The sequence below is a fragment of the Nycticebus coucang genome, chromosome 21, assembly GCF_027406575.1.
Source record: "Nycticebus coucang isolate mNycCou1 chromosome 21, mNycCou1.pri, whole genome shotgun sequence".
NCBI classification, from domain to species: domain Eukaryota; kingdom Metazoa; phylum Chordata; class Mammalia; order Primates; family Lorisidae; genus Nycticebus; species Nycticebus coucang.
Genome location: NC_069800.1, coordinates 61916723 through 61939874, shown reverse-complemented (window position 1 = coordinate 61939874; position 23152 = coordinate 61916723). Strand labels below are relative to the sequence as shown.

The 23152-nt window shown below is 49.4% G+C and overlaps 1 protein-coding gene across 1 annotated transcript in view; it reads left to right on the top strand.

Moving 5' to 3' along the window:
- BMP7 (bone morphogenetic protein 7) overlaps positions 1–23152 on the top strand; it is an 86275-nt gene that overhangs the window by 25465 nt on the left and 37658 nt on the right. Inside the window, exon 2 of the mRNA XM_053574643.1 lies at positions 7433–7625. Coding sequence (XP_053430618.1) covers positions 7433–7625 — 193 coding nt within the window. The remainder of the gene's footprint in view (positions 1–7432; positions 7626–23152) is intronic.

The window sequence follows — 23152 nt, the reverse complement described above, 5'->3', positions numbered from 1 at the left end:
GCTCCTCGAAGGCCATGCTTGTCTTTCCCCTTGTAAGTGCACTCCTCCTGAATAACTTTACTCAGAGACTCAATTCAACAGCTCCCAACTTGAACATTGCTGCCAATGTTCCTGTCCTCTCTCTTTTCAGCTACCCGCTCAGACTTTCTGCGGGTCACCTCAAGTTTAACCTGTCTGCACTGCACGTGTTTTCCTTCCTCGCATGTCCCCTCCTGTGCTGTTCCTCCTGCTTTTGACATTATTGCCTGCTAGGCAATCCAGGATCACAGTGGGAACTAGTCCTTTTCTAGTTGTCTCTCTTCAAATGGTTGCGCTTCTAGTTCATTCTACTTCTTTTGTAGTCCAGACCAGGGGTGGACTGTCTGGACAGTCATTTTCTGTCTTAGGTCAGCCAGGATTGGTAGTGGCTGTCTGAGTGCCAGGTTGAAGAAGAGTGCTGTGATTGTTTAGTGATGCCTGCTTTGGGTGCAGGAATGGAGGGAGGGGGCATGTGGATTGGATATGCATTATCCCTGACCCAGTCCCTCCTCTGGGCTCCCTCCCTCTGCTCTCAGTCCCTATAATCTACTTTCCACATGATTACCAGACCTCTATCTACAATAGATCTGATCAAAGTACTATCCCGCATAATGAGGGACCAGGCCAATTATGGTCGATGGGGCCGGTAATTGACCCTTAGCCTGGCATTCATGTACCTTCCTAATGAAGAACTCATTTGCTTTTTTCTTGTTATTCTCAACAAAATTCTTACCTAAATTTGCCAACATAGTCTTTTTATTATCTTAGGCTTTCGATCATGCTGTTCCTTGTGTCTACAGTGCCCTTCCCTGACCTCAGGCTGGTTAACCTCCATTCTTCCTAAGAGTTGTTAAACACCCTTCCCTGAGGAACTCCCACCTGCAGAGCTCCCTCCCCCTTCCTCATTCCTAAACACGTGCTGGGATTTACTGAAATAAACGAAAAATGAACCATCCCTTTAGGGATAGTATCTAGATGGTATCTGTATCTAGTTTGGCTCCATACCCTGTGTCTCCAAGTTCTTGACATGGAAATGGATCCAAAACTGAAGCCGAGCTTGGACAAACCCACTGACCCAGAAATCCCACCTGAGGGCCTTTCCCCAATAGAATGTGTTTACATAAAGGCCTGTGCAAGAATGTTCACTGTAGCACAATCTGTAATGGCTCCAAACTGGGAACTACCCAAATGCCCACCAAAAAATAAGTTTTGGCATGTTCATACAATGGGATTCGTCCTGGACGGCAGTGGCCATGAATGGATTAGGGCTACCTACAATAGCAGGGTGAGATCAAGCGAAGGAACGGGTTACAGAGGGAAGACCTTTGTGATGCCACAGTCAAGTGCCATGGGGACAAAGACAGTCTGCAGGTGTTGGGATGGGAAGGAAGGGGCCCTACAGTGATGTCTTGGGTGCGGGTAGCAACGCGTTATGTCCCGGTCTGGGTGTGTTTCGCTGCGGAACTTCATCACACTGCACGTGCTCTTACCGGTGTGCTTTCCTGGATGTGTCAATAAGACGGTTTACTTAACGACTGGAAGGAAACTACACAGGGAGCAATATAGTCGATCCAACAGCTTTATGAAGCCCTAGTAAGTGTCAGGCTGTGCTGTGTATGGGATACAGGGTGAAGCTGGTCATTGTCCCTGCTCCGGCAGTGCTCAGGAAAGGGAGATCATTTTGTATTTGGAAATGATCCAGGTCTGAAGAAGGCAGTTTTCATGGCACGTGGTCACCTGGAGATAACTATTAATACAATTACCTGGGTGTGTTTGCCGCCCATTCGTGTCTAGGTGTGCACGTTAATAATGGGGCTTACATTTGTTTTGCTTAGAACTGCCCTGGTACCAGCCCAGCTCTAATTAGCTTAAAGGAGACTTCTTTGAAGGATCTCAGAGTAACTGCCAAATTGGGACAACAGAAACCCTAGACTTCAGGAAGGGTCAGGACTGCCTGGCTTCCCATTTGGCTTCCCACCTCAGTCCTCCTGCCTGGAAGCTTCTTTCTCATGGACCAGCTGTCTCTGCAGGGTAGGGTGAGTGGATATCCAGAGGACCAGCCTACATCCTTGGTGTTGAAGGCAGAGAAAACAAACAGCGCCTCTTTCCTGCCAGGTTCTAATAAAAAATAAAAAAAAAAAAACCACAGTTGGCCAAGCTTAGGGCTTGTTCCCTCCGATCCCTTCACTCAGGAGAAGGGGGATTGTGGAACAAGGTGGCAGTGCCCTTGGAACCCCATGGGCTGGCTGAGACAGCAGCGAGGGAGCTCCTCAAAGGGCATCCTGGTAGCTGTGCCCAGCACAAAGCCATCCTCTGGGCAGCGGGAGAAATACTGCATCTTCTTCACCCATCTTCTCACGTTTGTAAGACTTCATTGTTCCATTTATTTTTGTGTGTGATCAGGTACACACGTAAGCACCCTTGTTCAGAGGACTCTAACTTAGCAAGGGGTTTGCTGGAACATTTCTTATAACGGTAAGTGGGAGGACGAACCCAGATGCTGAGTGGAGGCAGGACACTCCTGGGTGCTGCTGGTGTCCTGGTGTGACTTCCACCTGGGGTTGAGGTCTTCCTAGTGGGGCAGAGGGTCATGACAGGGGCCCCCAGGTGAGCAATTCTTGTTCCTGCCTGCCTCTAACTGTTTAGTGACTCTCTCCAGCCCAGAAGTTACCTTCCCAGTTTTGGGGTTGTTATTTCAGGCTTGTACAAAAGAAGGACACTAGAATTGGCTTTGGGGATAGTCGTGGGACTGGCAGGATAGTGTTTTCCAGAATCCATTTTCTTTGGACTTATCTCTTGGTCACGGAGATTTGGGCCCTTTTTATCTTTTGAAGATGAAAGTCCTCTGTTAAACTCTGTGAGCTCTCTTGGCCCATGGGGTGCTGGAATGTAACTGGCAGAGGGAGAAGAAGCTGAAATCCCAGCCTCTGGTTTCCTTAGAAAGCTTTTCTTTCTCCTTCCGTTTTTCTTTTTTTTTTTTTTTTAGACAGAGTCTCACTCTTTGCCCCAGGTAGAGTGCTGTGGCATCATAGCTCACAGCAACTTCAAACTTTTGGACTCAAGTAATCCTTTTGCCTCAGCCTCCCAAGTAGCTGGGACTACAGGTGCCCACCATGACGCCTGGCTAGATTTTCTATTTTTAGTAGAGATGGGGTTGCCACAGTCTTGCTCAGGCTGCTCTTGAATTCCTGAGCTCAAGCCATCCAGACCTGCCTCAGCCTCCCAGAGTGCTGGGATTCCAGTCATGAGCCATCGTGCCGGCCCTTGGGAAGCTTTTCTCCATAGGCATAGGGAAATGCCAACTCTAGACAGTTTAAAATGCAAGTCCCAGGCAATCAGGGTAACCCACTATAGTAGGTTAAGAAGAAAGTATGCATCCTCTCCCTGAAAGTACACTCAAGCTTCTGCCTACTTTAGTGGTTACAGTCAAATTGTCCTGATTCCTGAGTTGAAATGTTGTAGATGTCACACTTTGGTTCCCTTACAAAAGGGAAAGTTTGGGAAGATGAGATTTGGAATTTGTTTTGGACTTTGAATTATTGAGGGCTCAGTGTGTATGTGTGTGTGTGAACTCCATGACCATTCTTTGATAATTCATACATAATCAATTTTGGAACATGTGACGATGTGGGTTTTAGAAAGAACAGAATGACATCATGCTTTGTGTCTTTAATTGTCTTGAAATAATGAAGGCTGTCCATCCCAAAGAGCCCGCAAATGTCTGCAAGAATGTGGCCAGGCGCTTTGTTCATAGAACCTCGATATCTACACTGTCTTAACTGTGTCTTCCCTGTGATAACACTGTTAAGACTGTGAAGATACAGTTTATCTCCTGCGTTGAGAAAGGTTATTCAGCACTTTGTGCTTCTCCACTGGGCGTGACTTTAATGATTGTGTTTATGTCATGCTTATGCAAACATATCTTTATTGTTGGGTCCACTGCAGGGTTTTTTTTTGCAAATAAAGTGATCATAACTGAACAATGTAAACACTTACGTGCACACATTGCTGCTCCTGCACTGATTGTCACCCTCCCAGTTCATCATTTAGAGGTCCTGTGACACTGGCAAACACACATGGACTTACTGTTTGCCAGGTGCTGATACACCTGTTGACTCCTGTGTGCTTCTAACACCTCCATGATAAAGGACCATTATTCCCGCACCAGAGCAGGAAGGGGCACATAGGGATAAAGTAATTCGGCAACGTCACATGGCCGCCAAGTGACCCAGCTGAGATTCAGGTTTAGGCCCCTTGGCTCTAGAGAGTGTTAAGTTCAGGAGCATGGGCTTCCGAGTTCAGCCACTCACCTGATTTGTGACCTTGGATAAGTTACATGACCTCCCGGGCCTCAGTTTCCTCATCTGTAGAATGGGAATCAGTTCTGCCTCACCAGCTTATGTCGGTGTGGCTGGTTACAGACTAAGCACTCAGTAAACGTGCCTTTTGCCTGTTTGGGCTCTCCAGCCACCCTCATTTGTGACGGGGAGCTCCTCCAGGCAGTTTTCTGCTCAGTTGATCCATGTTTCTACCAGGAGCTGCTCTGAAGGTGCAGCCCACCCCAACATCAGGAGCAGGGGAGCTGAGGTCTACCAGGACTCATCAGGAGCAAGGGGGCTGAGCTTTACCCGGGACTTACTGTCCTGGGGGCGGCAGCTTGGTGCTTGGGGCATGATTGCTGAAGCAGCCCCAACAGTGGAAGCATTGCACGCTCCAGGGCTTTTCCCAGCCTCCGGAGGTTTGGTCGTGCTGGGGAGGAGAAGGGAAGAGGGTTGGAATGAGACTTTATCCAAGCTTTACCCTTCCTGGTCTCCTGGGGAGAAAAGCACTTGAGGAGTCCGTGAGCGTCCCCAGACTGCGCCGTCTCCTGTTTAGGGCAGGCCTGACCTCTTCTTCTCTCCTTCTGGTGTGTTCTTAAAACTCCTCAGCTGTGTAGCACTCTGGGGAAATGGCTTGGCCACACACTCTCACAATTCCACTTTTTTCTTTTTTTTTTGGGGATAGAGTCTCTCTTTCTTGCCCCCAGTAGAGTGCTATGGTGTCACAGCTCACAGCAACCTCAGATTCCTGGGCTCAAGCGATTCTCTTGCCTCCGCTTCCCAAGTAGCTGGGACTACAGGCTCTCGCCACAGTGCCCGGCTATTTTTAGAGACAGGGTCTCTCTCTTGCTCAGGCTGGTCTCAAACCTGTAAGCTCAGGCAGTCCACCCACCTTAGCCTCCCAGAGTGCTAGTATTACAAGCGTGAGCCATTGCGCCCGGTCCACAATTCCACTTTTAGGTACATGATCCCATGTTCAGTGGAGCACTGCTTTGTGCTACAGCCCCGATTTGGAAACTACCCAAATGTCCATGGACTGTAGAACGGCTAAGTGAATTGTGGCCTAATAAAATCCTGGAGTCTCATACGACAGCAAGGATTAGTGGACATTCACAGTGATATGGGCGCATCACATGCGCACCATTAAATGAAAGAAGCCAGGGACAAAAGAACACATGCTGTATCACACCCCACATAGAATGTTCCAGAACAGCCAAAACTAACCCTGGCTGGAGAAGCTGGGGAAGGAGAGGGGATTGGTGATGTTCTGTTTCTTGATATAAGAAGAACCTCCCTCGAGTGGGTTCACTTTGTGACAGTTTGCTGAGCTGCACACGCAGGCTCTGGGCACACGCTATGTGTATGTACTAGTGTAATTAAAAAGTTCTAATAGGCTCTGCACCTGTAGCTCAGTGAGTAGGGCACCAGCCACATATACCAGAGCTGGTGGATTCGAGCCCGGCTGGGCCTGCTAAACAACAATGAGACGTGTAACCAAAAAATAGCCAGGCATTGTGGTGGGCACCTGTTGTCCCAGATACTTGGGAGGCTGAGGCAAGAGAATCGCTCAAGCCCAAGAGTTTGAGGTTGCTGTGAGCTGTGGAGCCATGGCACTCTACCGAGGGTGACATAATGAGACTCTGTCTCAAAAAAAAAAAAAGTTCTAACAAATCAGCAGAGGAACTCTCCCTGCCAAGCTGTGGACACGGCCAAGGGACCTGGCTTTGAGTCCTGGCTCTCTGGCCTACCCTGGCAGACCACTGGGCACCTTGGATCTCAGGTACGCACCTCCCAATATAGAGTTGTGCCCCACCCCCCCACACTACTCTAATGTCACTGCAGGTGTGAGGACGGGCTGAGGCCTTTTGCCTTGTTATGTCCTATAGTTATTTTAAAAAGTCCCCAGGGCTCTGCAATTCACCTCTTTTTTTTTTTTTTTTTTTTAGAGACAGAGTCTCACTTTATTGCCCTTGGTAGAGTGCCATGCAGTCACAGCTCACAGCAACCTCCAGCACCTGGGCTTAGGCGATTCTCTTGCCTCAGCCTCCCGAGTATCTGGGACCACAGGCGTCTGCCACAACTCCCGGCTATTTTTTGTTGTAGTTTGGCCAGGACTGGGTTTGAACCCACCACCCTCGGTATATGGGGCCGGCGCCCTACTCACTGAGCCACAGTCGCCGCCCTGCCATTCACCTCTTTTACAACTTTTAGTCTGAGGCTATGGTTGTAAGCCCTGGCTACTCATTAGGAATATCTGTAGGTGCTTGAAAAGGTAGAGACTTCCAGATCCCTCCTGAAAGACACTGACGCCCTTGGTTCAGGGTGGGGTAGGAACAGCCAGATGCTGGATCTCAGTGTTTGCTTCCCTTCCCAGCTCCAAGCTCAGTGGCCTCACTTTGGTAGCTTGAAATCTGCCAACATGGCAGTATTTACACCATGGAAATTGGCAAATACTTCAGATCAGCTCCTAGAGAACCAGTTATGAAACGTCTACCAGCCACCGCTGGGTATCAATATTTTTTAAGAGCTTCCCTGGTGACTTTCACGTGCACCCAGGCCCTAGAACTACTGGCCCCAAGGCATCCTATGATATTCATAGTAAGGTTTATGCTTGCTGACAGTAGCTAATAGTTATCTAGCCCTAACAGATGTTTAACTATTTATATAAGTTAGGTCACTCTGCCCTGACAACAACCCATGAAAGGGGATTATTATCCCCAGTTTTTAAATGAAGAAATTAAGGTCCAGATAGGTTGCCTGGCACCTTGCCCAGGGCCACACAGCTGGCTAGTGGCTGAGGCTGGATTCTAGCACAGGCCTGAGTCTGGCCAGGACCTCTCGGACAGCTATGGTCAGTGCCCCACTTTCCCAGCAGGTTGGTTGCAGAGTCATGCTCTTGTCAAGATGACCATGGGCCTGAGCCTGTGGCCCTCCTGTCTACAGGGTCACTGTGGGACAGACACTTACCAGCAGGGGTTGCTGGCAGTGGGCAAGCCTCCATCTAGCTTAGGCAAGATGCTTGGGCTGTGAGATAAGGGAGAAAACCAGATACTAATGGTTTTTTGGTGCTGGTGTGTGTTTTCTTCCCCGTCCAGTGGAACATGACAAGGAATTCTTCCACCCGCGCTACCACCATCGGGAGTTCCGGTTTGATCTTTCCAAGATCCCAGAGGGGGAAGCTGTGACTGCAGCAGAATTCCGGATCTACAAGGACTACATCAGGGAGCGCTTCGATAATGAGACGTTCCGGATCAGCGTTTACCAGGTGCTCCAGGAGCACTTGAGCAGGTGGGTGCCGGGCTGGTGCCTGGGAGGGATAATGGCTGGAGGACCAGCCAGATTGGCTTCGGCCCTGGAATACCAACCACATTCCAGGCCCTGTAAAGACACCATGTTACAAGGAGGTGTATGGTGTGTATCACTGTTTCTTAAAACTGTCAACATCAGTGACTTCAGGTAGGAATAGCAGCAGGCCAGGAAGCGCGGGGGTATGTGTTCCCCTGTGGGTACTTCTGGGCGGTCTGGATCTGGCACAGAAGAGAAGGAGAAGAGGAAAAAACGTTGCTGAAACCCAGGACAAGATGTCAGGCAAAAAATCTAAGTGGCCCTTGGCCTTAAAGCGTGAGGGGGAAAAAAATCCCAAATCAAAAACAGAGAACTCTCAGCCTCCCAAGAATCCTAGGTCAGGAACCAAAAGTTTGTGCTGAAATTTCTTGAGGCCCTTTAATTGCCAGGTCTTGTGAGAGGTAAGAAGGATAAGAGAAGGTCTGGGCCATCTAACAAGTACACTCTTCAGTCGTGGATTGCTGGACTCCCGGCTTCTGTGGCCTCCCTGCCCGTAGGCCTTGGTGTGGGAGACAAGGGAAGAAGGGCGGTGTGGGCGGCTCCCTCTGATGGTCAGCCCTAGCATTTTCAGTGAGACGGGGGACTGGTTACTGCAGACAGGGACAGGGGAACCTTCTCCCCCAAGTTTGCCAAGCACTGTTATTGGGGGGGGGGTCATCTGAAATACTGAGAAAAGAAGACTTTTCTAGAGTGTTTGCAGTGTTTTGCATCGGTTATCTCATTTCATATTCACAAGAGCCTTTTGAGATGGGTGACTGCAAAGTAGGGGAGAATAGAAGTGGCCCAAAGCCGGGGAGTGAGGCCACCCAGAGAGGAAATGGCCACATTAGGGCTCGAGCCTGTGTTTGGAAAGCTGGAGCCTGTGCCAACGTAAAGCAGTTGTTTGAAAATTTGTTTTTGAATAGGGAAGACGGCTGTATGGTATAAAATTAAAAAGAAAGAAAAGTAACTACAGTGAAAATTAAGGCTGCTTTCTATCTCCGAGCCCCAGGTCCCATCCATGAGGCAGCTCCTGGCCCAGTTTCTTTCTTTCTTTTTTGTTTTTTAGACACAGAGTCTCACTTTGTTGCCCTCGGTAGAGTGCTGTGGCATCACAGCTCACAGCAACCTCCAGCTCCTGGGCTTAGGCAATTCTCTTGCCTCAGCCTCCCGAGTAGCTGGGACTACAGGTGTCCACCACAACACCCGACTATTTTTTGTTGCAATTTGGCTAAGGCCAGATTCAAACCTGCCACTCTTGGTATATGGGGCCAGTGCCCTACCCACTGAGCCACAGGCACCACCCATGTCCTAGTTTCTTAAGTCTCTTCAAGTACACGTGTGCTTTTCTGCACTTCCACAGACAGAGTCCACCATATGCTCACACTTGCTGTGGCTTCCTTGTTGGTTCACAAGGAGTGTCCTTGTCCTTGGAACCTTCACCACAAAACAGGAGATATTCCCCTAGTTCCCCGTGTGAGTGTGGTGGTCCCTCCCGTATGAACCTGTGCAAGTCTGTCAGTGGGATAACACACTTTGGAGACCCTGGTGCATGTTGCTGAGCAGCTCTGCTTGGAGCCGGGGTCAGTTTCTACACCTAGCAGGCAGGGAAGACGGTCATTACTAGGCCTGTGTGTTCATTGTCAGGCTGATGGGTGACAAATGGCATCTCAGTGTGGTTTAAATTTGTATTTTGGAGCCCCCCCATCCCATGCACTACCTTGTACTTCTTTCCTGCCAAGAGATGGTGTGGGGGTGGGGCCTACAGCCTTGGCAGTCAATTCTAAATCTTACTACTCAGGTGTCCCAGTGGACCCTGGGGGGCCGTGCCTTGGGCCCCGGGCCTAACTACAGGAAGAGAGGTGGCGCCCATTCTCAGGAGTTACACATGTTTACTTTGGCCAATTCTCCGAGGCTTTGAACAAGACCATGTGTTTGAGCTTTCTCATGAAGGATGATTAATGGGGTGAGGCAGGTACCTGATGGGCCCACTCGTGCAGAGCCCCAGCCCAGCTCATGCCCCGGGGTCTCCTAGCAGGCTCCCTGCCCTGCCCCAGAAAGCTCTATCGAGAGTTTAACTTCAGGAATGTGGCGGCCCTGAGTGGGTTTGGCTGAACAGGGTGGGAAGGGTCAGCTGGGGTTACCGATGTACCTGTTCTGAGTTCTCAGGCAGGAATGTGTTCCCCTTTCAGAGCCGCTGGTGCCGGTGCTCACTGGGTCTGCCCGCCTGTGTGCACCTGCCCTGCTCCCCACATGTGGAAGGCTCTGGAGGCTCAGTGACTGGCAGGCTGGGCACGGTGGGAGCAGAGGCCACGGCGTTTACAGAGAGACAGACCTGTGAGCTCAGCCATCGCCTGTATAACTATTACTGGCTGCTGCCAAGGTGGGCCCTGCCCTTAAAACTGAGTCCGTGGGAGCAAACGAGCCAATGTCACAACAGCAGGAACCGTGAACGCGTATGAGGGACCTCGAGCTATTGTAACAAAACAACACAAACTGCGTGTCTTAAAACAACAGAAGTTATTCTCCCAGAGTCGCTGGAGGCCAGAAGTCCAGAATCGAGGTGTCCGCAGGGCGGCGAAGCCTGTAGGGGAGGCCCTCCCTCGCCTCTGGCCGTGGGTTGCTGGTGTTCCCTGGCCTACAGCCGCATCAGTCCAGCCTCTGCCTCCCGCATCACCTGGCCCCGTCTGGCTTCACATGGTGTCTCCCTGTGTGTCTCTTTCCCTTCATATCTTGGACCAGAGCCCAACCTACTCTGGCATAATCTCATTTCAACTCACAAGATCCTGTTTCCAAATAAGCATGCGCTGACAGTTACTGAGGGTTAGGACTCGGATGTGTCTTTTAGGGGCTACAGTTCCATCTAGAACAAGAAGATGGACAGGGAACAAGAGGGACAGTGGATAGACAAGCTGATTGCTGTGAGTGGTCAGGTAAGATGATGTGATGGGGTGGACATTAGAGGGGAGGGTCTTGCTGACTGATGGCCTTGATGAATTAGGAATGATTGACTGACAAGGTGGACCTGGCAACAGGGGGCAGGGGGAAAAGGGTCTCAGGGAAACTGCTAGAGCTTCAGCACTAAGGTGGGGCAAACATGGATTGTAGGGAGGATGGAAGGAAGGCCAGGGCGGGGTAAGCAGCTTACTCCTTTCTTAGGACAAAACAGTAGTCTCTGTGTAGAGCAGTGGTGTGCTACCATGGCCCGTGGGCTGCATGTGGCCCAGGATGGCTGTGAATGCAGCCCAACACAAAATCATCAACTTACTTCAAACATCATGAGATTTTTATTGTGATATTTTTTGGTCGAACTCTATTGCATGGTTCTTGAGCATTTAGACAACAATGTCATGTTGCAACGTCATGTAAAATAAACATGCGGTATTTGTACGCCTATGTGGCTTCAGTTTTATGGTGGTGCTCAGCTTCCTGTGTGTTATCTTCTAAGCTCAGATGGTCGAACTAACACTGTCAGACGTTCCATGTGCTCGCCGTGACTTGGTGAGGCAGTGACAATCAATAATATTTCAACCTACCATAGCCACATGGGTGTTTAATGTGATGTAGGAGTCAGGGGAGTTCTTATTTGATGTTTAGGTAATTCCACACCTCGGTGGTACCTCACACTTGCCCGCCATACTTCACAATCATCCCTTTGCCTCAGCTTGCATCAGTAGCTGAGATGTGGAAGGGCCCAAACTGTGCTTTCTCCAAACCTAAAAAATGTCAGTTAATTTTTAGAATAAAAGTAAATATAATCCCTTATGTATTATTACTATTTTTTAATCCCAGCATTGTTTCTACAATGTCTCAAAAGAAAACACAACCCCACCCAAAAGAAAAATGAAAATTGTTCAATGAAAGTGGACAGATTCTTCATCAAGACAGTAAGACACGCTGCTTAATTTGTAGGGAATTTGTGCAAGTTTTCAAAGACTATAATTTGAAAGGACATTATATGCAGAAACATAGTGCCAAATTCACTGCATGCGAAGGATTGCGTCAAAACGAGAAAAGGGCAGAGATGAAAAAAGGTCTGCCTTCTCAACAAAAGTTTGTTTTTAAAAACTTTTGAAAGCTAAAATTTATGAGGATTCCCTTGTAAAAGCTAGTTATGTGGTAGCATATTTAACAGCAAAATGTCAAAACCATTTACTGATGGTGAGTTTTAAGCAAGGTATGGAAAGCGTGGTAGATATAATTTGCCTTGGAAAAGGGGGGGGCTATTTCTAAAATCAGTCTGTCTCACCAGATGACAGCCAGGTGAAATGAAGAAATTGGTAAAGCTATAAAAAGAAGTTTGGGGGCAGTGCCTGTGACTCAAAGGAGTAGGGCGCTGGCCCCATATGCCGGAGATGGCGGGTTCAAACCCAGTCCTGGCCAACAACTGCAAAAAAAAAAAAAAAAAAAGTCGGGAGAGTAAAGCTGCTAACTTAAATTTTTATGCTTTGCTGAAAAGTTTCTGCATAGCTGAGAACACAACAATTAAAGCTAATAGACAACCTTCAGAATGGGAAAAGATACTTGCATGTTATGAATCTGATAAAGGGCTAATAACTAGAATCTATAGAAAACTCAATCAACAAAAGAAGAGCAAACAATCTCATCTATCACTGGGTCAGAGACGTGAACAGAACCTTCTCTGAGGAAGACAGATGAATGGCTAACAAACCTAAAAAATGTTATTGTCCTTAATCATCAGAGAAACGCAAATTAAAACCACCTTGAGATACCCCCTAACCCCAGTGAGAATAGCCCACATCACAAATTTGAAAAGCTGCAAATGCTGGTTGTGGATGCAAAAAGAAGGGAACACTTTTACACTGTTGGTGGGATTGCAAAGTAAAGCAGCCTCTTTGGAAAGAAGTATGGAGAATCCTGAAGGAACTTAAAATAGATCTTTCATTTGATCCCACAACCCCATTACTAGGCATCTACCCAGAAGACAAAAAATCGTTTTCTTGTAAGGACATTTCCACTAGTTTGTTCATCACAGCTCAATTACAATCACCAAGATGTGGAAATAACCTAAATGCCCATCAACCTAGGAATGGATTAATAAAGTGTGGTGTATGTATACTACAGACTACTGTTTAGCCATAAAATAGATGGGAACTTTACATCTTTTGTATTAACCTGGATGGAGTAGAAACACATTCTCCTTAGTAAAGTATCACAAGAATGGAAAACCAAATATCCAATATACTCAATACTAATATGAAGCCAGTAGACGATCTAATACGTGCTCTCACAAGAGGAAAATTCAATTTAATTCAAGTTGAGGAGAGAGAGAAGGAGAGAGGGGAAGAGGGAGGGGGATTGGTGTGCTCCCACTAAGAATAAAAAAAAGTAAAATTAAAATTTTATGCTTGGCGATGGATGACAGCACTGGTGCTGCACATACAGCTCAACTTGCCATTTTTATTAGATATTGAAGATGAGTATAATGTCATTGAAGAAATGGCTTTGTTACTGCCAGTAAAAGACACAACTAAGGCTCGGCGCCTGTGGCTCAAGCAGCTAAGGCGCCAGCCACATACACCTGAGCTGGCGGGTTCGAATCCAACCCAGGCCCACCAAACAATGATTGGCTACAACCAAAAAATAGCCAGGCCTTGTGGTGGGCGCCTGTATTCCCAGCTACTTGGGAGGCAGAGGCAGGAGAATTGCTTGAGCCCAGGAGTTGGAGGTTGCTGTGAGCTGTGATACCACAGCACTCTACCCAGGGCGACAGCTTGAGGCTCCATCTCAAAAAAAAAAAAAGACACAACTAAATCAGGAGATTTATACAAAGCAGTAAAAAATACGTGACAGTGATTTTCTTGGTGCATGGTCAATGTATCTGATATAATTTATTGACGGAGCTTCTCATAAAATAAATAGAAGACAATGCCATTGCATGTTTGATGCATGGTATATCAAAAAAATTATGCACAAAAGCTTTTAGATAGGTAGCATCATGCAAGTCGTCATTAAGACTGTGAATTTCATAAGGGACAAGGGATTGAATCATTGCCAATTCCAGGAATTTCTTAAAAGTATTGATGCTGACTGTGGCGACATCATTAACTTTTCAGAAGTGAGATGGCTAAGTGGAGGCCAAATGTTGAAAAGATCTTGTGATTTATGACATGCTATCAAGTCCTTTATGGTATCAAAAACCAAATATGTGCCAGAACGTGATGACAAAAACCGGCTTACAGATTTAGCATGACTATGAGGTGAAACATAGACGTGTCTCTAAGGTGAAAACCAATTTATCAATACGATGTTTCAAACCCTAACAGCATTCCAAACAAAACTGAAGTTATGGAAGCTCAAATCAAGGCAAATCACTTTAAACATTTTGAAACGTTGGCTAACACTAGTCCTGAGATCAGTAGAAAATATGCACCCTAGCTTTTCAATTTGATACAAGAATTTGAAATCTAATTTCAAGATTTCTGGAAAAATAACATTTTGGTGCATTTGCCAACTCCATTTTCAGTTGACGTAAATATGTTACCTGCCAATTTTCAAATGGAATGCATAGAGCTAAAGTCTGACATCCAACTTAAAGAAAAATTTGATCATGTCTCTTGACTGGACTTTTATAGGTCCTGTCTTCCCAGAGACAAATAGCCCTCACTTCACAATCACACCTTTTTCATGTCATTACTTTTTGGTAGTGCCTGCATTTGTGAGCGACTATAGAACCAGAATTCTGAGAGCACGTTGAGAACTCACTGAGAAGGGCAGCTATGGCCATCAAACCAGATATGGATGCATGAGTTTCTCAAATACAATGTAAAATTCCTGTTAGTTTTATGTTACCCACTTTTACTTTTATAATAAAAAATATCAAAAAGCCAAAGACATTTTATTACTTAGATACGTACATTTTCTATATTAGTGATCACAAACTGAGAACCTTTTCAATAGTTTTTTGTTGTTGTTGTTGTTGTTTGTTTTTTTGAGATAGAGTCTCACTATGTCACCCTTGGTAGAGTGCTGTGGCATAACAGCTCACAGCAACCTCAAACTCTTGGGCGTAAGCAGTTCTCTTGCCTCAGCCCACCACAACGCTTGGCTATTTTTGTTGTGATTGTTGTCATTGTCTTTTAGCAGGTCTGGGCCAGGTTTGAACCTGCCAGCCTCGTGTATGTGAAGGGCACCCTAACCACTGAGCGTGGGTGCCAAGCCAGTGTTCAACAGTTTTAAAAGACTCTCTGAATGGGCTGCTGCATTATTGGGATTATTACATGAGAACTTTTTTGCTTATCTGTGGTGGCAGACATCAGGAAAATTATGCACAGATCTTATTTATTTTTTCTTTTGTTCATCAGTTTTTGTTAGCGTTTGTGTACTTAATGTGTGGCCCAGGACAACTCTTCTTCCAATGTGGCCCAGAGAAGGAAAAATGTTGGACACCTGTGGGTAGAGGCTCTTGTCTCGGTTCCCAACTGGCTCCAGCAGCATCTCAGCGTTCTAGCGTTCTGCGGTGTCATCCTGCTGAACTGTGGACACTTGGTCCTGCCACAGTGTGGGGCACATACTGAGCCCCTGTGGTTGGAAGAGGGGTGGCATTACAGGCACCCTCAGCTCCCTGGCAGGTCACTTACAGGAAGCAACTTCATCCTGCTGAACTGTGGACACTTGGTCCTGCCACAGTGTGGGGCACATACTGAGCCCCTGTGGTTGGAAGAGGGGTGGCATTACAGGCACCCTCAGCTCCCTGGCAGGTCACTTACAGGAAGCAACTTGGGCTTGGGAGTGCCTGTTCTGGTGCTAGGGTCCTGCTCCTGGGGCCCCCTGGCTTGTTAGGAGCAGTACCTGCTCAGCAAATATTTGAGCACCTGCTGTGTGCTGTGCATGGGGCCATTAATACCCCCTGGGAGCTCATCAGGAGCAGAGGCCATGGTGTTGCAGGTGGAGAGCATTCATCAAATAGGGAAGAGAGGCAGCAGGAGGGGAGGAAAGGGCTGGTCTCTTTAGATTTCCAGTTTTTCTTTCTGTGCCTGAGAGAGGAAGCCCCATTCTTCAAAAGTCAAAAGGGTAACGTTTAAAAAATACATCATTTTTCTCCTGGGCTGGTTGTTTTGTTTTTCAATCTAGAATCAAGATGATATTGTATAATTCCCCAGCTGGGAAAAACCAGCTATTAAAAGTATAGATTGAAATCCTATCACCAGGTTCTAGCAGGGCCCTGGGAAAGCATAACCCCTTGGAGCCTCAGTTTCTTCTTCTATAAAATGGGGATAATAATTGGATCTCCCCTGCTCCCAGGTTGTGGTGAGGATGCAGGGAGGTAAACATGCTTAGAAGTGCCTGGTACACAGTAAGTGCTCTGTAAATGTCATCATCATGGTGGAAGTGGAGAGACCATCTTGGGGGAGGAGAGAGCTCTGCCTTGTGGCTGATGGCCACCATCCCGGGTACTTTGTGCTAAGCCACTTCATTCTGTAGCCTGTGGTGGGAACACAGGCTAGAGATCTGAATGCTCTTTGAAGCCTGTTGGGGAGGGGTGTGGGACCTCCTTTGTGTGTCCTCAGAGCAGGAGCCGTGCCCCTCCTCCACTGAGGGGCTCCCCTGGTCTGAGCCCAGAGGAGCCTGCTCCTGTCCCTGCCCCTGCTGTGCAGGGTCCCTGTGCTAAGGGAGCCATGGCCTCCTACTGCAGGCTGCCCAGCTGTGCAGGGCTGGGACATCTGGCTCTCTGGCGAGCTCTACCCGAGCTCCAGGAAAGCCCTGGGGGTGCCGGGGATTAGCTGGCTTTGGGTCGGCCTCAGCCTCTCTCCCCTGTGGGAGTCACTTTCCACCGAGCCCTCTTGATCTCTCGGAATCCAGATTAAATTCCAATAATGAGCCAGGCTGGAGGCCTTCCACGGCCCTCCAGCCCTGCTTGAAGCATGGCCCCAGACAGCTGGAAGGACATGCTGGAGCCGCCCTTGGCGGGCTGTGGAGCAAGTGGGGGCTGAGAGGCAGGTCTGTGGATGGTGGCCCTGGCTCCAGAGGCCTTGCTGGAAGCATGGGAGTGGCTGAAGGATCGGAGCCCCATCCTCGTCTTCTGCATCCAGCTGGGCCAGGCTTCCGGAGCTGCACCGGCTCCAGCTGCAGGTGCAGGCATTTGGGATGCGTCATGCTACTAACCTGTTCCATTCATGAAGCTGAGACCCAGCTCTTCCACCCTAGCATTCCCCCTGCCACCCCTGCGTGCCATGTCCCGGGCTTGCCCCCCACCACCGTGCTGCTGCATCTGGAGGCGATGAGACCTGGCTGTGCTCTGAGAAGCCCTGGGAGGCCGAGGCCAGCCAGGGCAGCAGAATCAGCTCCAAGGGAGTCAGCCGCCACCAAGGTCGAGATGATGTCGACAGCTGGATGAAAAATGTCCCTGGGTCCATCTCAGGGACTTTGGCTGCCAGGAGGGTGACCTCAGAGTGGTCTCCAGGGCCAAGATTTGGATCAGCCATAGCCTGAGTCACTCAGAGGAAGAGGGAACTGTCCCCACCACGTGGGCGCATTGGCAGAGGAGGCTGAGGCTTGGCTCTCTGACTGCCGAAAGCTCCCGGCAGGGGCTTTTGGGTGGGAGTGTCTATAACCACAGCCTGGTTAGTGGCCCTCCCCCAGTGAGGAGGTGTTAGAAGTTCCCTCCCCAGCCAGTGCCCCCAGCCCTCCAAGGCCTATGGCTCCTCCCCACACCCTGCCTTTTTTTTTTTTTGAGGCAGAGTCTCACTCTGTCGCCCTGGACACAGTGCAGTGGTGTCAGCCTAGCTAACAGCAACCTCAGTCTCTTGGGCTCAAGCAATCCTCTTGCCTTGGCCTCCCAAGTAGCTGGGACTACAGGCACCCTCCACAAAGCTCGGCTAGCTCTTCTGTTTTTGGTAGAGACTGTGTCTCGCTCTTGTTAGTCTGGTCTCAAACTCCTGAGCCAAGTGATCCACCAGCTTCGGCCTCCCAGAGTGCTGGGATTATAGGCGTGAGGCACCCCGCCCAGCCATAGGCTCCTGCCTTCACCTCTGGTTAAGGACACTTCGTGCAGGGCATCCTGACCCAGCCTGCCTTCTCACCTTCACAGCAGCTCAGCTCAACTCTTCTCTAGCCCACCTCCCCCAGGCTCAGGTCAAAATGCAGATTTGATGCAGTGGTCTGGGTGGGAGGCCCTGGTTCTTGCATTTCTGACGAGTTCTGGGGGTGTGCCCTCTTGCTTTGGGTTCACAGACTTGTGCAAGTACACAGGGCCAGGTGTAAAAGAAGGAAGCCTGGGAGCCGTCCCTACACCCCAGGGTGGCTTCAGGATGTCAGGTCGTGGGACCTTGCCCCGTCCTCTCCTGGGGACTTGGGGGGCAGCAGTGATAACACCCTGTGCAGGTTTAGAGCCTGGCAGCAAGACTCTGGGCAGGTCTGGATCTGATGTTAGCTACCACGGGCATGTTTGGGCAGACGGACATGGTCACGTGTCAGAGCACGTCGCACTTCTGTGGTCGAGGCTTCTCATTATTTGGCACTTACGGTTTGTGACTACGTACTGGGTACTTCTCTGTTATGTGCCTTGGAAATGATCCCATGAAGACTTGTCACTCCATTTTATAGGCAGGGGTCCTCAAACTGAGGTCTGTGGGCCACATGAGGTGGTGTGATTGTATTTGTTCCTGTTTTGTTTTTTTACTTCAAAATAAGATGTGTGCAGTGAGCATAGGAATTTGTTCATAGTTGTTGGTTTTTTTTTTTTAAAAACGGTCTGAGGGACAGTGAACTGGCCCCCTGTTTAAAAAGTTTGAGGATGCCTGGTAGAGACTGGCTTAGAGATGGTAAGTGACTTATCTGAGAGCACACAGCTAGGGAGTGGTGGAGCCTAGACTCAAACCTGGGTCCCCGAATTCCATGGTGGTACCTCAAAGCTTCTCACTGTGCTGATTTCCTCACCTGGGGCTCACCTGGGCCAGTTGATGGGTCTGAGCCGTGGGTCTTCACCTTGGCTGTGCACTGTAGTCAGCTGGGGGCTTTTAAATCGCCCATACATGAGGGTTGAGCCAGCAGGGTGTGAGGCCCTGCGTGCCACGGCTGTGGGCAGGTGGCTGAGATTTCCTCTTTCTCTTCTGTGAGCTGCCTTCCATGCCCAGGGGATGGAAGGGGAGAGATTCCTCCTGGCGTGGGACCGTGTTCCCCTTGGCTTGGTCTCTCGGAGAACACTGTTTTCTTTCCTACAGGACTGAACCCAAAGTGTGGTCCAGACCATGATTATCGGTCTCAAGGGCACCAAAAAGGGCTGGTTGAGGGTGGAGATCCTTTGGACTCTCTGGCTCCGGAAGCTTCCAGAGTCTCCTCGCTGCTCCTGAGGCCTACGTGCCTGGTTCCACATCTCCTGGCTTCCACCCCTCTCCACTACACCTCAGCCTCAGGGCGTGAGCTCTGGTTTCAGGCTGCCTTCTTAGGACGTGCTGGTTCAGCTTCCTGAGTAGCCTTTTCAGAGGGCAAGTAGTGGGCAGCTGACCTCCAGGGAGCCGCTAGGATGTCCTGGGAGGTCAGAGGAGAGCAGCCTCGGTCAATGACACCGGGGCACTTTTCCTCCCAGCACCTTTCTCTGGACCCTTTCCAAATCCCAGCCTGGAGCTGCTTGAGCAGGAGTGAGGAGCCTTTATTGCCTCTTGGGTAAAAATCTGCCTTCAGCATCCCCCACATCCCAAGCAGAGAGAGCAGCCACCATGTCCAGTCCAGTTGTGCTGGACACACAGCTAACATGACCTGCTCAGCATCCCAAGGACACATGCCTGCTGGCTTCCTGTTCTGTGGTCTGAGGCCGTCTGGTGGGCCTCGGTGGGTTTGTTAATCTTTGTGCCTTTTTTTTCCTTCTGTAATTCATCCTAAGCCTGGCTTTGCAGGGACAGTATGGGTGGTGGTCAGGGAATCTGGTGACGGATTCCATCTATTGGGTTCTTGCGATGGTCCCTTGATGCTCAGCAGGTGGCACACATGAGTGTTAGGTCATGTGGGGCCAAGCTAAGCAAAGTCCCCAAAAAGTGGTCAGTCTTCCTCCTCTTGGGGACCCACTTTGTGTTTTGTTGGGGTTGGCTAAATTTACAGCACAGTCTGTGAGCCTCCTCTGGTTAGTGATGCTTCTCCGTACTGGGACGAGCAATGGCCACCTTTGGTCTGTGATGACAGAGCTGATGTGTGCAGTCCCCCATGGATGTGTCCTTCCACACCCCACTTTACAGATGGGGAAACTGCAGCACAGTCCTCGGGGACGGAGGACGAGAGGCTCACATCTTTCCCCGGTCATATATAGTTTCCTTTGGCTGGTGGACACACATTTTCCTTTCACCTCATGGCAATCCTGTGAATTGGATAATGGTGGGGAGAATTGTATTTTCCACCTAAGAAAACTAAGGCCGAGAAAACAGAATGACCCACCCAACCTGTCCAGCAAGGTTGCGTGGCTAGGTAGTAAAGACTGTGGGCTTTGGAGACCCACGTGGAGTTGCCTCCTGTTCCACCACTTGGAAGTCACGTGAACTTGGGTAGTTTGCAGGCCTCCCCACCTCTCAGGCTGCACATCAAAGATCAGCAGCAGATGGGCCTCTGGAGGGCCAGGGTGCTGTCTGTTTTTCTTACTGTCTTATCCACTGTGCCTAGAGCCTGGCGAATGGTAGGCTGTCAGTAAGATATCAGGTGCACAGAGGGATGAAGGAATGACCTGGACTTGCCATGGAGGTTGTGAATGTCCCAAAGTCACAGACTATGCCATATGTCCTGCTGGCCCAAGTCCGTGTACAAGCAGATACCTGTTGGATGAGCTGGTAGCGGCCAGCATCTTTGTCCTTGGTCTGGTCCATTCCAGCAAATGTTCCAGCGTGCTCTCTCTTCCAGAACTGAAACCCGAGAGCACTTGGCCTGCCTTCTTCCTTCAGCGTCTGAGCCCAATTTCCACAAAGTGAAAATTGCCTACAATTATGATACTTTTCGATCCTCTGAAAGTTTCCTTGCGATGATTATAATTATGTTATTTAGAGCTGTGTGCCAGTGAGTGCCCAAGGGTAGGTTGGCTCTTGTTTGCAAACAGGGAAAACACCCGCGTGGGCACCTCGGCCCTGGGCTCCTCATGGTAGGGAGCATCTTGGGAGAACGTGCTTTACTGCAGGGGAGGCTCTCGGTAGAATTCCAAAAGCGCTTGGTGCTTGGACCTGGGCCTCTGCTCGCCTATAGGAGCTTGTTTTTCCAAATGTATTAACATCTGTGTTTCAAATCAGGATCTGTAATTGCTTTAGCCTTTTTTGGCAGGAGACAAAGAGAATTAATATTTTTCAATTTGGTCATAAGCAGTCATCTGTAGCTAGGAAGAAAAGTGCCTGCTCAAATATGAACTCTAAGTAAGGTGGGAGCGCGAGCTGACCAGGAGACAAAGCTGACCAGCACGACCATGGTGAACGCAGCCTCCTGACTTCGGGTCAGGAGTAGGTATCTGGGTAAATGCTCAAAGTTCTTCCTTATGCCCATCTTGTCATTCCAAGCTGGAGGAAGGAGAACTGACACCTGGCATGTGCTCTGGGGAGCCACCCCTCCCTACCTCTCCCTCCCACCCCCACCCTGGACTGAGGCATTGCTAATGGATCCGGGAACTCCTTCCTGCCCAACCTGGGTTTCACCTGGGTCTCAGGACAGTGCCACTAACAGAGGCAGCTGCTGACTGAGGGAAGCTGCCACTGAGGGAAAACTGTTGACCCCTGGTTTCAGGCCAGGTTTATCTGAAGCCAACCCAGAGACAAGTCTTGTGTGGCTGTGAAAGTGAATGATCAGAAGATGTTTCTGGGAAAGACCTGTAGGTATGTGAGGCAGTGGGACCCCAAAGGGAGGGGACCAGGTAAGGGGGTAGTGCTGTACAGAGTCCCCAAAGGGAGGCGTGGGCTCGTTCCTGCATGGGGTCCCGGAGAGAAAGTCACACCCTCACCCCAGTCGAGTCAAAGGGGCTGAAGTATTTCTAGCTCGCCCTTTAAGGCCTGGTTTCCCAGCCTCGGCACTGTCAGCACTGGGGTCTGGTGAATCAGAGGGAGGTTAGCAGCTTCCCTGGCTTCTACACACCAGGTGCCAGTAGCCCTCCCCGAGCTCAGGTATGAAACCAAAAATGCCTCTAGTTTTGTCAGCATCCCCTGGGGGGCAGAATGGCCACTGAGTGAGAAGCACAGGGTGGAGGAGAGGATGCCGAGACCCAGGGATGTCCGCTCTGGTTGAGGGCTTGGGAGACTCAGTGTCCAGGTGGAAGGATCTTGAAATTCTGCATTTTGGGACATGCTCCAGGCTATGCTGCCAGGGCTAGCCTCACCTGGAGTAGGACGCTCCTTACCGACTCCTGTCCTTCCCACCTTCCTGTTCATCTCGCTCACTGCTGCCTGCCCTGTGACACTGCCCAGCTCCAGCGGTATAGCTAGCTGTTCCCAGGCACCTGTCCGGGGCCATAGTGCCCCAGCCCCACTGTGGTCAGTACCATCCGGGAACATGTAAAGAGAAAAACACTGACGCCCATGTCTAACCCCAGCAGGTCTGGTGTAAGGGTTACTAATGTTTAGAAACAAGCTTCCAGGACTGGCCACGTAACTGTCAAGGCTCAATGCAAAATGTAAACACAGGGCTCCTTGTTAAAAATGTAGGAAGGGCTTCAAGATGGCAAGAGCAGAGCATTAGAACACATAAAAGCACAGAATCCTTCCTTGTGTGGGACCCTGTTTGCCCTGGAAAGGTGCCCGAGAAGCCAGCCCCGTGAGCCCCCTGGATGTGGGTGTCTGTTGACATTTATGTGGTTCTGGACACCTCTCATCCATGCCTAGAAATTTCAGCCCTCAGTACAGGAGTAGACGGTACTTACTGACTCCCGTTCTCCCCACTTTTCCCCGTTCATCTCGCTTGCTGCTGCCTGCCCTCTGACACTGCCCGGCTCCAGCTATGCAGCTAGCTGTTCCATAGGCACCTGTCTGGGGCCATAGTGCCCAAGCCCCACCATGGTCGGCTTGTAGCTTGCAATCCCAGCCTCATTTCCAGCTATCTCCTGTGCACACAGATACATGGAAACACACACAGACCGTGCACATACACTGAAATACAGACACATCCAGTTCCCCTGGAATTAACATCTTACATTAGTACGGAACATTTGCTATAATTAGTGACCCAATCTTCATTCTTAGTAACTTAACTTAGTAAGTCATTTTATCAGGTTCCCTTTGTTGGTATCTTACTGTCTTTCTGTTCAGGGTCCCAGCCAGGGCACCACGTGCCATTTAGTCCTGGTGTCTCCCGAGGCTGCTCTCCCAGTGGATTTGTTTCTTCAGCCCTTCTTGTTTCTGATGACCTTGACCATCAACAAGCTCTTGATGGGAAATTGATGTGCTCTCCTCTCCAACTACAGATCGCTTAGTCTATCTCAGCCAAATTGTGCACTTGTAAACTTGTAAAACTCAACTCCCTGCCTGTGGTCTCACTGTCTTCTGAACTTGGACAGCAGGTGACCACAGTCTTGGGTCCCT